This window comes from Oreochromis aureus, linkage group 3, assembly GCF_013358895.1.
Source record: "Oreochromis aureus strain Israel breed Guangdong linkage group 3, ZZ_aureus, whole genome shotgun sequence".
NCBI lineage: Eukaryota > Metazoa > Chordata > Actinopteri > Cichliformes > Cichlidae > Oreochromis > Oreochromis aureus.
Window position 1 is genome coordinate 41,547,101 of NC_052944.1, and position 15,706 is coordinate 41,562,806.

The following is a 15,706-nucleotide window of genomic DNA, read 5'->3' on the forward strand; positions in this document are numbered from 1 at the left end:
TGGCAGCTTCTAACCATTAAACAGTGAGAACATGTGAGATGCTCGGCCAAAGAATGCCAGCAAAATTACTCACGTGTCAGGTTTTTTGTGTCAAGTTAGAAAAGCAAACGAGTGTTTTTTTCTGTATAGAAACGTGGACGAAAAACTAAATATGAATGAATGAAATCAAAATTCGTTTTTGAACAAGAGCAGTGTTATTTCAGTGAGGATTGCTCAAATTAAAAGGGCCATAAACTTATGAGTGAGAGATGAACACATGGGTAATTAATATTAAAACCACAATGAGATTATATTTTCTTGGTATTCACAAAGGAAGGTAACGCCATATCTCATTATTTTTCAAATATGCCTCTAATTGCTTTATTCATGGAGAAAGAGCTACATTACCCTAACTCCTGTTGATAATTATAGAGCTGCTGTGATAGGAGACAAAATCACTAATTACATTATGTTTGCAAACGTTCACTGTAGTGAAGGAAGCAGTTTGTATTTAACGTATTTGCTGTGATAAATTAGGAATTCTGTGGAGAAAGTGTTGTTTCTGTCAAAGAGGACGTGAAGCAACACATTTCAGCAGGTTTTATACAAAATTGTGTGTTGTGAGTAATTTTGAGAAAAGTTTAGAATTACAATGACTACACGATGCTTCCTGCTGTTTGTGGTTGATAGTTATGGTTGGGTTCACCATTACATTGTTGCTGCATGACTTCACTAGATGTAATCACTGCAGTCCATTTGAAGTCATAAGTGTTTTCAAGTTACCAGTGAGGTTCCCAAGATTTTAAACTGGAATATCCTCAAGCCACACTTCCAACTCTGAAATTCAGAGTAGCCCCAACTAATGCTAGGATTTGCTCTGCAAACGGTGATCTGTGGTCACCGTGTTGCTGTGAATCCCGTCCTGTGTGGACGTCATTTTAAATGCCACAGATTTCTACACTTCATGGATTAATCTTATCATGTTACTCATTTAAAATACATTCTTAACATTAAAAATAACTTGATTAGGATTAGGAATTGAAAATACTTTTAAAAAGGTCACAGTTGGTTTAAAATGCAATGGTTCCACCGTTTTCTTGGTTGTCATGGTGACACATCCTCGCTTTGTCTGGAAACATTGTGAAAATGTACAGAAAATATTCCCTAATGAAATACATCCTTACTTGCCACAAAAATGGTGGCGCTTCGTATCCATGAACACCAACACACAGATGGATTTTTCTTGAATATTTGAGTGGATCGGCATTTTATTAAAATTAAACAATCAAGATGCAACGGAAGTGCAGACTTTGGTCTTTAATTAAAGGTTTCATTAAATATGTTACACTGTTTAATAATTACAGCTATTTTTATATGAAGCCCCTATTCAAATATTTTCAAGATAAAAAGCATTTCTGCAGCTATTAATGCCTCGGTCACTCAGGCCTAGAGACTGGATGGTGACCCACTGTCATCCAAACATTGCTAGAGAAAAATGAATATTCCCTTACTGGTTGACCAGTGGTTGCTGGCAGTCATTAGGAGAAATCAGTCCTAAAGAGGGTGCTGCTTTAATTTCTAGCCAGCGTGGTAACCTGTAGTTCTCATGGGACTTGTCTGCAAAGAGTCACCAACCTCTTGCCAAGCAATGCCAGATGGCGACCCGCTGGCATCCAAATGTTGCTAGAAAAAAAATGAACATTCCCTGACTGGCTGATGGTTTCTTGCAGTCCCTAGGAGCAATCGGTTGCAAAGAGGGTGTTGCTTTAGTTACCAGCAGACTGGTGTGCTCACCTGTGGTTTGCATGTGAGATGCCTGTGAACTTGTCTCTAAACAGTCACCAACCGCTTGCCAAGTAGTGGAGAAACTGTGAAAACTGTAAAAGCTAAACATCTGATAGATGCTCAATCATCGAGGTCAGGGAAGACCAGAAAGTTGATTCTGTTCTTCCAAATGTTGTGTTTTCAGTGGCAGAAACATTTTGACTTCTTCAGTCTCAGTTGACGGCTGGTTTCCCCAGCCTTAATGTATAAACAGTATATTTGCATAATGACCGAAACTACTAGCACTGACTGTGGAAGTTTATCTTTTTATAGCACAACTTTTCCTTTGAAGGTGAGCAGTGCCTGCAGACCAGCACAGTCTCTGGGCCTGTGTGACTGATGCCTAAATAAGCTGTAGGAGAAGAGAAGTTTTGTAGCAAACTTAATTTGACACCATAATTAGTGGCATATAAACCTAAAGCAGGTTCCATCCATGCTTTCTTCTGCTTACCCTTATTAGGGTTGTGGGTGGGCTGGAGCCTATCCCAGCTACCATAGGTTTTTGTTTTAAAAAGTGAATAGGTGGAGCGATGACTTTGACCAAAACATATTTCTTCCTGTTCAAGCTGGTTGTCCTTTTGTTGTTTAGTGTCAGAGGAAATGATAGAGGACACACGGTCCTTATTCTGTGTGTCAACTATATCTGAAGCTAATGAGGGTTTAGGAATCTGAATTCATCTATCCAAGTGGATATCCTCTGGAGTGGAGTGGACAGAGGGCAAGTAACAAAAACAGCTAATTCTTTTTCCTAAAAAGACCATAAGGTCAGAAGATAAAGTCCCACAACCCTCTTATTATCTTTAAATAACTTGCTTTGGGTTTAGTCCCCACTCCTTCACACTAAAAGCCTGTTAAGACGGGATTTCATCATATCCTAACCTTATGAACAAGAGGAATGATTACTGACCCCAAACTAAAGGAAACAAGAGCCACAACTTGCAGCAGCTAAACTGAAATCCAGGTGTCAGAACTGCAAGCTGTAGCCTCAGAGAAAAGGTGTAAGTTTCTAAGAAAGTTGGACAGAAAAAGGAGGAAGAGACACACAGAAGACTCACACAGAAATGCGAAGAAGCCCAAAAAAAGTGAAAGACAGAGAAACATGGAGGAGAGGCAAAGAGAAAAAAAAAGGCTGGGAGGTAGAGGACAAGGCCAAGGAAAAAATGAGAAGAGAGAGAGGGAGAACATCTGCCCATCTGTTTATACTTCTTTTCTTCCCCGGTGTAAATGGCAGAGGGGATGAGGCCCAGCTGTCATCCACACACACACACTCTCACACAGACACACACTCACAGAGCGCAGGGAATTCAGTAGGCAATAATAGAGAGAGACGGTTGCTAATTCAAACTAATGGAGGGAGATGAAGATGGATGAGAGAGGGAACAGGGGAGCAGAGAGAGAGAAGTGCAGAGCGAGAGAGGCAGCATTATACAGAGAGAGAGAGGGTGGAGATGGGAATGAAGGTGTGAAGTGAGAAAGTGATTAAATTCATTTTGCAACCAAACAACGGAAAAAAGTTTTGGTGATCATCATTTTATCAGGCTGCAAAAGCTGACACAATAATAATGCTTCAGTCAGTCATTTACACGCGTGTGATTGTTTACAAGCTAAATGTATTTCATTTATCATCTTTAATTATAAGAAACAGGATTTTGGACACTTTCTTTATTTCCTTTTCATTTCACAGACAACCAAATGTTTCCTGCTGTTTGAAGAAGCTTTGAAAATGTACCAGGATTTCTAGATCAATTCTATCGATCGATATATCCATCAGGAGTGGTCTAAGTTGCTCCACAGAGACCTCTGGCTTTCTGAGAAAACATATAAAATTTAATTTGGCTTTTTTTTTTTTTACCTGATTTATGTGCACTTTGCTCTTTTCACATTTCCACTGTGAGAGTCTCTTTTACATTTTGACATCATCTATAGTCACGTTAATCTCTCTCCTCTACTGTGCGTTTTTACCATGTGCTTAACTCCTGTGCTCCCCGCATACAGAGCAGAGCTACATTATGCTGCAGTCACACCAGGTAAAATCTGAAGGTTTGAGGCTGTGGCACATGCAAAAATATTGCGACCGTGTGCAATTAACTTGCAGTCTTGTTGCCTTTAAAATGGTTACTTCGAAGACAGGGACCAGATCTGCAACCACTTGCAACCAGTGAGCTAAGGTTTGCGATTAAAATTGGGTCAAGTAGGAAAATAGTTTGTGTTTGTGATTAACTGTGAAAAATCTTTGCAAATTATCTATCTGTTGCATTTACACTTGCTTTGAAACAGAAATTCAGAAACTCCAACAAATAGTGACGTAGTTGCTGGGGGATGGTAGTTTCACTGCAAAATTATACAGGTGCTCTGCATTCTTGCTTTTATATAAGAATATAACCAGAATGCAACCAGTCAGCGTCAAGCTGAGTCAAGTCCTGTGTTGTAAAGAGACGTGTCAGAGACAAGTTGCAGTCATCAGCGCAGACTCACTCAGTTTCATTGCAACTTGTTGGCAATCTGTCTTAAGAGTGATTACAGTCAGAGTTGGACCGCCAGTCACTTCCGATCTAAAGTGGTTGACCAGTTGGTCACTGCAACTACTTGCAATCAGTCAATAAAAGCAAAACAAATCACTGGGCAACCAAACATTTTTCCTGGTTGCTGTCATATTTTTACTCTAGTGAGCCATTAAGTGAAGAGTACCTCTAGCTGGTTGAGCTGGTGATCCTTATATTTAAAGAGTACTTGCTGCACAGGCTTTGGTTCAAGTCACATGCTTTCATATAACCACTGTGCTGATACTAAATATAGCTTTGAAAATATCTTCATGTAGTCCTGAATTGGTGAATACGGAACAAGGCTAGTCTTTTAACGGCCAGCAGGGGGCAACACTGTGAGTTTCAAAAACACATCCAGTCTTGTAGTTTCAGATAAAACAACCATACTACCTATTTAATTTATGGCCTTGGTTAAAGATGCCTCGAGAGTTTAGGGTCTCAGTAGCTAATTTTAAGTCTAACTAAACAGGAAGTGATCTCCAGTTTGTACATTATTGTCTACCTTAGAGTAAAACAGGATGATAAAGCAGGGTATGCTTTACAATAGGCACGTTCTTGAGATCTACAGCCTACTTGCTGGTTTCACATCAGTAAGATAGCAACAACAAAAATGCTCAACTCAAGATTTCTAATGCCTTGCTAGCCAATGGGTGTCTTGATAGTAGCTCCATCTTTTATTTACAGTCTATGCTGACCACAGTTTTGTGAAGGTGTCCCATTTAGGTGTCAGTTTATCTGTTTAAAGGTTTAAAGTCTGTGGTTACAATTTGGGGGGCTCTAACATAGTGGTACCCTGTCCATTTACCTGTCTGATGCTGTAAGACTGTAACAGAAAGTAACTTTTAGCCACAGTACTGGATACTAGAGTCGTTCGTTCCCCAGAAATGTACCCAGAGATTGTTTAAAAACGAGAAAAAAAAGACACACAAACATGTATTTATTTGTTATTCCTTTTGGAATAAAAATATCTCCATCTCTACCCAGGAGGAAGTGAGTGTTCCTGGGATAAGGAGCGTCTGACCAGCCCCCCTGCTGGTGCCCACAGCGGAGGGCCGGGAGGAGGAGGAGGAGGTGGTGGTGGAGGAGCACCACCAGTGGGAGGAGGAGGAGGAGGAGTAGCTGGTACTGGTGGTGCAGCGGGAGGTGCCGGGAGGGGGCCCGCCTTAGGAGCTGTCAATCAGCAACAGCAACTCCAGCAGCAACAGCTACTGGCCAACAGTGAGTGCACACATCCACACCACAAGAGACGAACCACATGGAAAAAAAGGACAACACGCACACACACACACTGAAGGTCTGTGAGTTTGTGTGTGTATGTGTGTTTAAAGGGTGGCAATATTTGTTAATGTACGCCATTTAATCTGTTCCCATCTCCTGTATTAACACTCTGCCGGGATTAATCAGCACACACTCTACTAAATGACTCAATTCATCAACACCACACACACACACACACACACACACACACACACACATAAACAGAGACACACTCATACTCGCTCCTTTTCTAACTGCAGTAGTAATATATTTACACACAAACAAACACACACACACACACAAAAAGAACAGCGGCGGCAACAAACACTCACATTGATTATTCTATCACTTCAATCGTCACGACAACAGCAATCAGTGTTATTGTTTCATTGGAATGAAAGCAGCCGCTGCACATTTGTGTGTGTGTGTGTGTGTGTGTGTGTGTGTGTGGGACAGCTGAGGCGTCTGCTCAAGTGTGTACATCTAGCTGGGAGCTAGTCTTGGAAAATAAGTGGCCTATCTGAGGGTCAAGGGGGGTCACTGAGGTTGGAGGTCAGAGGTCAAGGTTGGACTTCTAAGAGGTTTTGGAGAGGGGGTTTAAAGGATGAATCGAAGCTAATGGATAGTCCTAACATACACGGTGAAATGTGTGGTTGCCGGTGTGCATCTGTGCATGAGGTAAAGAGAGGAAGACGAGGGGGAGGGAAAGAGGGCAAACTGAGAGGTGGATAAGAGGAGGATAAAATGGAGAGCTGGGCAAATAAACGTAAAAGTGTAGCTACAGATAAAGCACAAAACCTGGAGATAGGACATGCACCAGTACAGGACGTATTCAAAGAGAGCAGGCAGAGAATAAAACAGAAAAAACCTAAAAAATTGACCTTCAATTTTTTTCCTTCTTTCACCTCATCATCCTTCAAACCTATGACCTCCATGTTTTATTGGTCTTCCTGTCTTTCTTTCTCTCTGTCCTCCTCTGCTTGGTTAACTTTTGTTAGCAAGACATTCGACACTGAAATGACACCTCTCCTTCTCCCTCTATCCTCAAGGTTAAGTTCAACCTGAGTTCACAGACACAATCTCAGACTGTGTTACTGTCTCGTTTCCACCATCAAGCTTCAAGTAACCGAATGTAAAAAAAAAAAAAAAGAGAGAAAGAGAAAAAGATCTCGTATGTAATATTTTACTTGCGTTAAAAAAAAAAAAAAAGTCATATTTCTGCTGTTACACTAGTGGATGCTCATCTTAAGTTAAGTTGCTTTAAAGCAATGATGTGCAAGTTTTTTCTGGGAGGTCGCACTTGTGTTGTGCCTCAACACCTTTATAGTTTTCTTAATTTTCCCATTTGTTTTTATTTTTATTTTATTTTCACTTTTTGTTTTTAATCCTGTTTAATTTTAGTTCGTTGCCAGGGTGGATTTCCTTGTTTCAGCTTGCTTTTTATTGCTTGAAAATGTATAGTCTTGCTTTAGTTTTTATTAGTTTCACTGTTAGTTTTTGTATTTTTAAATTATTATTGTATGACGGACAAATGTCGGAGGAACACTCAAATTAAAAAAAGACTCTACCCTCAAGAAACGTGAAATTAATTTTAAGTGAATATACAACTGAAATATATAAACCAAAGGCTTATTTATCTATTTTAGTTATTAACCATTCAGGGAAATGTGTAAAAGTGCATATACATTTTTTTTAAGTCTGGTTTTTACCTTTTTCAAAAGGTTTTTTCACAACTAGTTTCAAGTTTTTAGTTTAGTTTTGGTTAACTATAATAATCTTCTGGTCCATAGCCAACAACTCTTACCAATCATTATTTGCAAAACAAATTCTCAGTTTAATTTAACTGAATTCAATGTCAGCACAATAGCATCAGCAAGAACTTTTCTCTGAAAATTAAATAAATGATATAGATTCATCTTGGTTTCACTTCCTGTCTTTCACCTAGTTATTATCCACGTCCCACCAGTGGGGTCCACCGCACAGTTTGAGACCCCCTGCCTTAATGTCAGGTTGCCTCAGAGTGAGGAGAGTTTATCCTCTCTTTTTGTCTCTCAGGGTTGGATCTGCCTTTCATGATGATGCCCCACCCTCTGCTGCCCATGGGGCTGCCGCCTGCGTCTGTTGCCATGGCAATGTCACAGATGAACCACCTAAGCACCATTGCCAACATGGCCGCTGCAGCCCAGCAGATACACACTCACGTACACCGTGCACCTGTCATCAAGGTAACACGACACAAAACTGCAGAGGATCCAGTTAGGATCCATGAGGAACTCCTGTGTGAAAAATCTTTTACATCTATACATATATCTATTATTCGAGAGTTTGTCTGCCATTACAGTGCTCTCTAGTCTTATGTGGCTACTGCATTCTGTGGCCAGATGATTACCATATACCCTGTTTTTCTAAATATTTAGGCTTCGCAATAACACCGTTGACCCATATATAAAGATTTATAGCCTTTTATAGAAGCAGATTGCATCGTGGGAAGATGTTGGAATAGATGTTAGCGTTTCTAAAGATGTGTAGTGATGTATTGTTTCATAATAATAAATACATCTTTTAAGTGAAAATAAATACTTGTAATAAATAAATACATCTTTCTAGCAAAATATTCAAAGGGAATTTGGATTTGGTAAGTTTTGCTGTGTTGCTGCCAATTTAATATCTTTAAGTTTTGGATTTTTTTCATACAAAATTAAACATTTGTGACAAAATATGAATTAGTTGTATGTAAAAAATACATATGCATTAATTTAATCATGTCACGTAAACGTGTATTCTGTTTGTTTTTTGTTTGCTGCGTTTCACATCGCAGCGGACCATCCAAAGCCAGTCTTACTCAACTGTCTTATTATCAATGAAAAATTTAGTAAAGTTTATCTTTATGACATGTTCAGAATGATTAGAGAGAGAGAGCTTTAATCACTGGCAGCCAGTTATAAACCAGTGTAACCATCATGCTTGAATCCCTCCACTTACTTTCATTCATTGCCTCTCCGTCTGCAGGAGAGAGTGTGCGACAGCCCCTCGCTCTCCCCGTCTGTTGACGAAACCAACACTCCTCTGCAGTCGCAGCCCAGCAGCTCAGCCTCCAGCTCGCCTGAAAGACTGGGTACACACACACACACACACACACACAGCAAAGAGGCAGATTAAATGCAAAAATCTGAGAAACCATGTTTGCATGGACTCACATTTCCGCCAATTGAATCAGAGGATTTGCTGCTTTCTTTGTCACATCAATGTAAACTGTGTACTTTGAGCTTTTTTTTTTAAAGAGATTTGCTGACTGGTAATCATTAAAGTAAGTTTTTAAACATAAAAATAAATCTTTAATGGTTTTAAGTGTCTTAAATATGTCTATTTTGGTTATGCTGTCTTTAATTCTTGAACACAAGCAAAAGATCAGTGTTTAGTAATTTTCTTACATTTTTTAAAACAAAGCAGCATGTACAGCAAAGATCTTACACAACAGACAACACACAAGTGGGCAGATGTGCATGTATGCAAACACATGTGTCCACACTGTAATGCCCACACATAACCAGAGCGTGCTTTCTTTCAACAGGACTGGTGTCAGCTGATGCAGATGTTGCGCTGACCAACTCTACTCCACCCATCAAGAAAATAACAAAGGACAAAGGTTGGACCACACACTCACACACACACTTAGATATAAGTGAGGATATTCCATTACTCGCCTTAATCTAAGCCCTCGCCCGGTTTCTTCTGACATCTGATAAATTTCCTCACTTAGCAGGGCTTTCCTCATCTACTGTATTTACACACACACATGCAGAGACAAACACACACTGAGAAACAGAAGCGTCAGGATGTTCTGCCCCTCCTATTGATCACCTGTCTCCGAACCATCAATCAGAGGAGCAAGGGAGGGAGAGATGGATAAAAGATGGATAGATGGATGTGGGGTGGGGGTGAGCGAGGAAAGCTAAGTGAAGGAAGCGTGGCTAAAAGGGGTCAGGAGGTCACGCACTAAAAGCAAGCAGGGCCTCTCCTTCCTCCTTCACACTCTTTCTTCTCCACCCCCCGTCTGCTGTATTTTCCATTCTTATAACACATTATTCTGTTGTCATCTAATTCCTCCTTCTCCATCCTCACCCCCCCCCACCACCACCATCTTTCACGCTCCTGAAGCTCCACTGCAGACATCAGCAGGAGTGCTACTTCCTTTAAAATCAATAAGGGCTAAAGAAAAATAGATAACTCGGTCCTGAAGATTGTCTTCTTAATCCGATATCTGTGGTGGAGTCAGGCCGCGTGACCCCCCGCACCAGCCCTCCTTCATAAATGTGATGGTGTGTTTCCTTTTATAGTAGGCTCTGTGAACCAATCAGAACTGAGGCTTTTTAGCCTGTGTTGATGGTGGCTAGTGAAAGCATGAGAATTACTTTAAGAGCTTTAAGGTTCACAAACACAATTTGTTTCACATAATTCAGTTGTTGCTTTTTATCTATCAGAGAAACTATCTAACACATAAACACTCCGCCATGTGTGCATGACTATGAAAGTTTTCCCAGATGGAGATCCTAATAAAGTTAGAAAAGTGTTGATTACAGGTGGCAGATTTCTCATAACTTTTAAAATTATTCATTTAAGAACTGCTTTTTACCCCTCAGCCATTAAAGGTTGATGTTGTCGACACCTGCCTTTGTGAATACAATAATTGACTGGTTTTTACATAGGGCTTCTCTACCCGAGTTCTCAAAGCACTTCGTCCAACTTGCCTTATTCACCCATATAAGCACTTTTTTTTCCCTGTGCTTAAGTGTTTTCTATCTAACGTTCCCACTCCGGAGACCAACTTGACTTAATATTTTCTCCAAGGATGTTTAGACAGAATGAGCCAGGGATAGAACCACCAAACTTCCAGTTAGTAGATGACCTGCTCTACCTCCTGACCCCAGTACAACTTATACCATAGATGCATCTACTAAAAATCTCAGATAAGTTTGAATCTTGGGTCAGAGATCACATTTTTTGAAAATCTTGAACATGAAAATCTTCAAGAACATGATAATTTGAAAGATGTCATGTAGGATTTTCAAACTGATACAACAGGTGTATCCACTAAAACCCTTGGATGAGTTTGAATCTTGGTGAGCTTGATCTCAAAGTTAAGGCCAGTGATCAAGTTTTATCAAACTCTTGATGAAACAGAAATTAAATGTAATTTATTTAACTTCTGCTGCATTTTGTGTCCGTTTGCAACGTTTTTCTGTTTGCTGGTGTTTTCTTAAGTTCCAGTCTGCTCAGGACCACAGTAAGAAAAACCTAATTTTGTGAGTGTGATAACTCCAGAACAAGGCGACGCAGGATTTCCAAATTGATGCCATAGGTTCTTGTAGTAGCAAGCCAAAAGGGAAGCACTGATGGCCACCATTCATTTTTTGGAAAATAAGGGCTGGGAATAAACCAATTCTAGCTACAGTTTCGCTACCAGAGATGATCTCGGCAACTCAAGACAATGCTCGTTATTTCAGAAAAGTGACTCCAGAAGAGTCTACTTTTTATGGAGGCCGCATCAAGCTGTTTGTCTGTGAAGAAATTGTTTTTTTGAATGGTGGAGCAGCCGCACTCCTGCGTGTGAAAGGATGAACCCTAACCTGAGCATCATTCTGCAGAACACTTTACAGAACCGGGTCATTTACGCATATTTACTTGACTCCGAAACTACCAAAGTCTGCTTTTGATGTCGGTAAATGAACGGGATCGTCTCCTTTCCTGTCTGGAGATTTTCAGATGTGGGTGAAAGAGGGGTGATGCACTGCAGAGGATGCTGGAAAGCACAAAGAGTCTATCAAGCAGACTGTTTTTGGTTTGATTTTTTAAAATAGGAATTTACTGTTGACAGACATTTATTTGTTCCTTTAACCTACAGCTTGTTGTGCTGTTGCATTTTGACATTCTAAAAAAGGACATGTTACAAATCAAGTTGTTGAGTTTCATTGGATCTACTAATTGGAAGGATGGTGGTTTGATTCTGGTTCATCCAACCTGCATGTCAAAAAGTCTTTGGGCAAGATCCCGTGAACGTTAGATTCAAAGTTCTTGGTATGGAAAAAAGCACGTATGTGGCTGAATGAGCCTTTTGTAAGAAGCTGCTTTAAGGACATTTACCATTTAATTGAAGTTTAGAATTATTCTATACACGTTCTGTATACATTAGTTATAAATAATAAACAGACTTACATTTTTCCATGTATAATATAATGCATTCTTTGCCTTCCAGGTAAATTTAAGATCGTCAAATGCCACAAAACTCAAATATTGTACAAATGATTCACTCTAAATCAAAATATATATGTTAGGATAATTTGTGACTCCTAAGTCTTTAGGACTTAAGAGTGCTAAAAGAAAGAAAAAAAAAAAAAGTCTATTTCATGTTTTATTGTCAGATAGACAGAAAAGTAACCTACAATATTTACTGTGTCTGTAGTGTAGTTGGTATTGTTGGAGAGTGATTTAACGAGAATTTAAAAAATTATGTATCGAGTAAAAAAACTTTTAAAAGCCACAACAAGACACAGGAAGTGCTGCCGCTCCTCTCTGGGGTATTAACAGACTACATAATGTTCCCTGTGGCCTCGCTCCATCTGGACGGTATACTGCAGTAATTACTGTAGCAGAGCAACATAATAAACCAAACTTGTTATCAAAATTACCTGACAGTGCTTCAAATCCTTGGTTGTATTTTTATCGTGTCTTTTATTTAAGTGGAAACTTGTTTCCCCCGAGGAGACACGTTTGGAAGTTGACATGAAATTTCATTCATAGTGTTTTTTTCTTCTTTCTTTAGTAGTATGAGCTGTAGTATGAATGATATGAACTCCAAATTGAAGCCAGCCAACAATGAATCTGTCTTTCGCCATCTATTGATTTTTCAAAATAAAAGCTCAAATATGTCTAACACTGATCCAACCATTTCCTCCAGCTCCTGTTTTTCTTCCTTTCCTATCTCCTTGTTTGTACTCCTTATTTAATCTACCTTTTTTTCTTAAATCATTCTCTGCTTTTCCACCTCTTCGCCATCTCTACACTTAATTTATTTATTCATTATTTATTTTTTGGCCAAACTTATTTTGGTGAAAGAAATCAGGGCCAATATATATGAAAAGCCTGGCTGTTTTCAGTGTTTGTTAATGAGAGGGGTGGCAGAGGTTTGAGTGATAAGCCGAGGAATAAAAAAAATGGAGGTGATGAATCAGTGAAGATGGAAACATAATAAGGAGATAAAGCAGAAAAAGGAGCATTTTGAGGCTCAAAGCAGCTATAAATGAGAAATAACAAATATTGTAGTTAGTGTAAAAGGGCTTGCTGGCAAACTTGCAGAGAATTATGAGTCGAACCTCTGGCTCTGCTTGCCGAGAAGAGCTTTATAGGAAGTTATACCACAGTGGGTCATTCTCTATGTGACAAAAATGGTCGTAGAGACCAAAAAAAGAGCTAAAGGTGCGTGAGTACTGGACCTACGACTGCAAGATGGTCAGTTTCTACCTTAAAGCTTGTTTCTGCCACTCCAAGTAGCCAAAAACCACAAAATAGAAGCTTAACATAGGAGGAACAGAAATAAGGAAATTAATTGCAGAGTAATTGCACAGAAATAAGGAAAGGAGCAAGGAAAAGAAAAAGGGTTGAAACGATAGAAAGGATAACCTGAGATGGATTTAAGGAAATGGGGAAAAAAGTAACGGAGGGAAAAAAAAGAAGCATGAAAAGATGAAGATGAAGAAAAGAGATGAGCTGAGGTGGAGAAACAAATGATGAAGGAAGATCTGGGAACGATGGGAAAGGTAGAGTCGAGGGACGTGTGGATGAAGTGGCAGATAGGGGATGGAGATTTTGTTGTGTGTGTGTGTGTGTGTGTGTGTGTGTGTGTGTGTGTGTGTGTGTGCGTGTGTGTGTGTGTGTGTGTTAGAGTGCATCTTAATCAGCGTTAATTTCACAGCAGAGTTAACCCAGTTGTCAGTGTGTTAGGCATTAAGGGCTGAGCAGACACTGTGACGCACTCACAATGAACACACACGCATACACACACAAATCAAGGATGTCTTTAATCCTTGCCAATTAGTACCCCACATGATTGTCTGAATACTAACGACCTCAGTGTGTGTGTGTGTGTGTGTGTGTGTGTGTGTGTGTGTGTGTGTGTGTGTGTGTGTGTGTGTGTGTGTGTGTGTGTGTGTGTGTGTGTTTGGTGTAATTGATTTCTGTGATGCTGCTTCGTTGCCTTTTATACCTTAGTAAACATTTCATAAACTTCACTCCGACTTTGTGACGAGTACTGTTGAAGGAACCTTTCTTCTTTTTTTGAATTTGTGGAGCAGGGTCCTCATAAATCAAGACAGCATCTTAAATGAACCAGGCAAATAAACCACACCAAAATATCTAAAGTTGCCTGCTCTGTTCACTGTTTCTCACAGAGGAGTCTCCACTCGGACAAACCCTGCCGCCCGGGTTTCCTGCTCCGTTCCTGTTCGCTGACGGCCTGTCGTCAGTGGAGACCCTCCTCACCAACATACAGGTGTGATCCTGCTCTCACTGTCACTGTCACTTTAACAGCCGCTGGGAAAAGGCAGCAGATGGACTCCAGGAGTACGAGGGACTTATTTCACTAATGCTACTGCAAAGAACACTACAGCAATATTACATTAGGTCATATAATTCTTATGGTTGCATATGTTTGGAATGAGAAGCAAGAAAGAATACATGTGTGTGAATGAGAGGGAGGCAGGTGGAAAGGAGAAGAGGTAGTGAGGGTGGATGAGTTTGAATAGCTGGGGTCAACAAAGAGAGGTGATGAACAGCGTGGGTGAAGAGGGGTGATCTGTGAGAGAAAGATGAAGAGGATGTAGATGGTGGTGCTGTTTAAAAGACAAAGTGGACAAGATTAGAAATGAGGGACAGCTCAGGTTGAGCGGTTTGAAGACAAAGTTAGGACATGTGCAGATAGCGGGTTAATGAGTTAAACAGTCACTTGCCCTCAGCTCTCTGTTTCACTAAAGAAGTCCTTGAAAGTTGATGATTTAACGTAAATTGACATAAAAATTAAAAATCTGTAAAAATAATATAATTTGGCAGATGCACTTTAACTTATACAAAAGAAAAATTCATATATACAAATTGGGATTTAATTTCTTTCCTTTTTTCTATTTGTGTTTTTAATTTGTCAGAAGGTTGAAAAAACACTCAGTTTAAAAACAAAATTTTTCCTGGAATGTATTTATTTATTACAGGGTTAAGGCAATAAGTCTCTGTTACCCCACTTAACACAATTTTCTCTGCAATCTTTTAATAAATAAATTCTTGAGTAAATTAAACCCTTGTTAAAAATATTCTTATCATAGTCCTGCTGATTTTCCCCCATTGAGCAGATGGCAAAATTGATCATAACGTCCACACTAATACTCCTAATTTAAACACTGACAACACGGCGGGTCTCTGCCTCATCTGCACACCCTGAACAGTGTTAGAGGTTATAAACTCTGTACCCAATCTGTGCACTCAGGGCCTGCTGAAGGTGGCTGTGGAGAACGCCCGGGCGCAGGACAAACAGATCCAGGCGGAGAAGAGAGAGCTGAAGATGGAGCTCTACAGGGAACGGGAGATGAGAGAGAGTCTGGAACGACAGCTCACCTCTGAACTACAGAGCAGAGGTTAGAGGAGGAGGAGGAGGGGGGCATTTGACAAGTTCTTTGAAGATGAGCCTCAAAAGCAATGTTAGAACATAAAGGGGCCGTTAGAAAGATGACAATTTGCCAATGAGTTACATGATAGATACAACACGAGCTATCTTCTTCCTCCAGCTTCCATCCAGAAGCGGCTGAAGAAGGAGAAGAAGGCCAAGAGGAAGCTGCAGGAGGCGCTGGAGTTCGAGTCGAAGAGGAGGGAGAGAGTGGAGGACGCTCTGAAACACTCGTCCTCGTCCTCCCCTTCTCCTGAACCGCTGCACGCTGCCAACAACAACAACAACAAAAAGAACGGTTTGTTTTCTCGCCGCTTCCTTCTTCTTCTTTCGTCTTTTTAAATTCTTCCCTTTCTCGCTTTAGCTCGAACTGCCTGCATTTAATACAGCTTAAATG

The 15,706-nt window shown here is 40.1% G+C and overlaps 1 protein-coding gene across 1 annotated transcript in view; it reads left to right on the forward strand.

Annotated features, from left to right (window-relative positions):
* The window catches only part of dachb (dachshund b), a 113,381-nt gene that overhangs the window by 83,877 nt on the left and 13,798 nt on the right, over positions 1-15,706 (forward strand). The window contains exons 4-10 of the mRNA XM_039610277.1: positions 5,331-5,564; positions 7,659-7,828; positions 8,613-8,718; positions 9,175-9,249; positions 14,048-14,148; positions 15,133-15,280; positions 15,431-15,607. Of these exons, the coding sequence (XP_039466211.1) occupies positions 5,331-5,564; positions 7,659-7,828; positions 8,613-8,718; positions 9,175-9,249; positions 14,048-14,148; positions 15,133-15,280; positions 15,431-15,607 (1,011 nt within the window). The remainder of the gene's footprint in view (positions 1-5,330; positions 5,565-7,658; positions 7,829-8,612; positions 8,719-9,174; positions 9,250-14,047; positions 14,149-15,132; positions 15,281-15,430; positions 15,608-15,706) is intronic.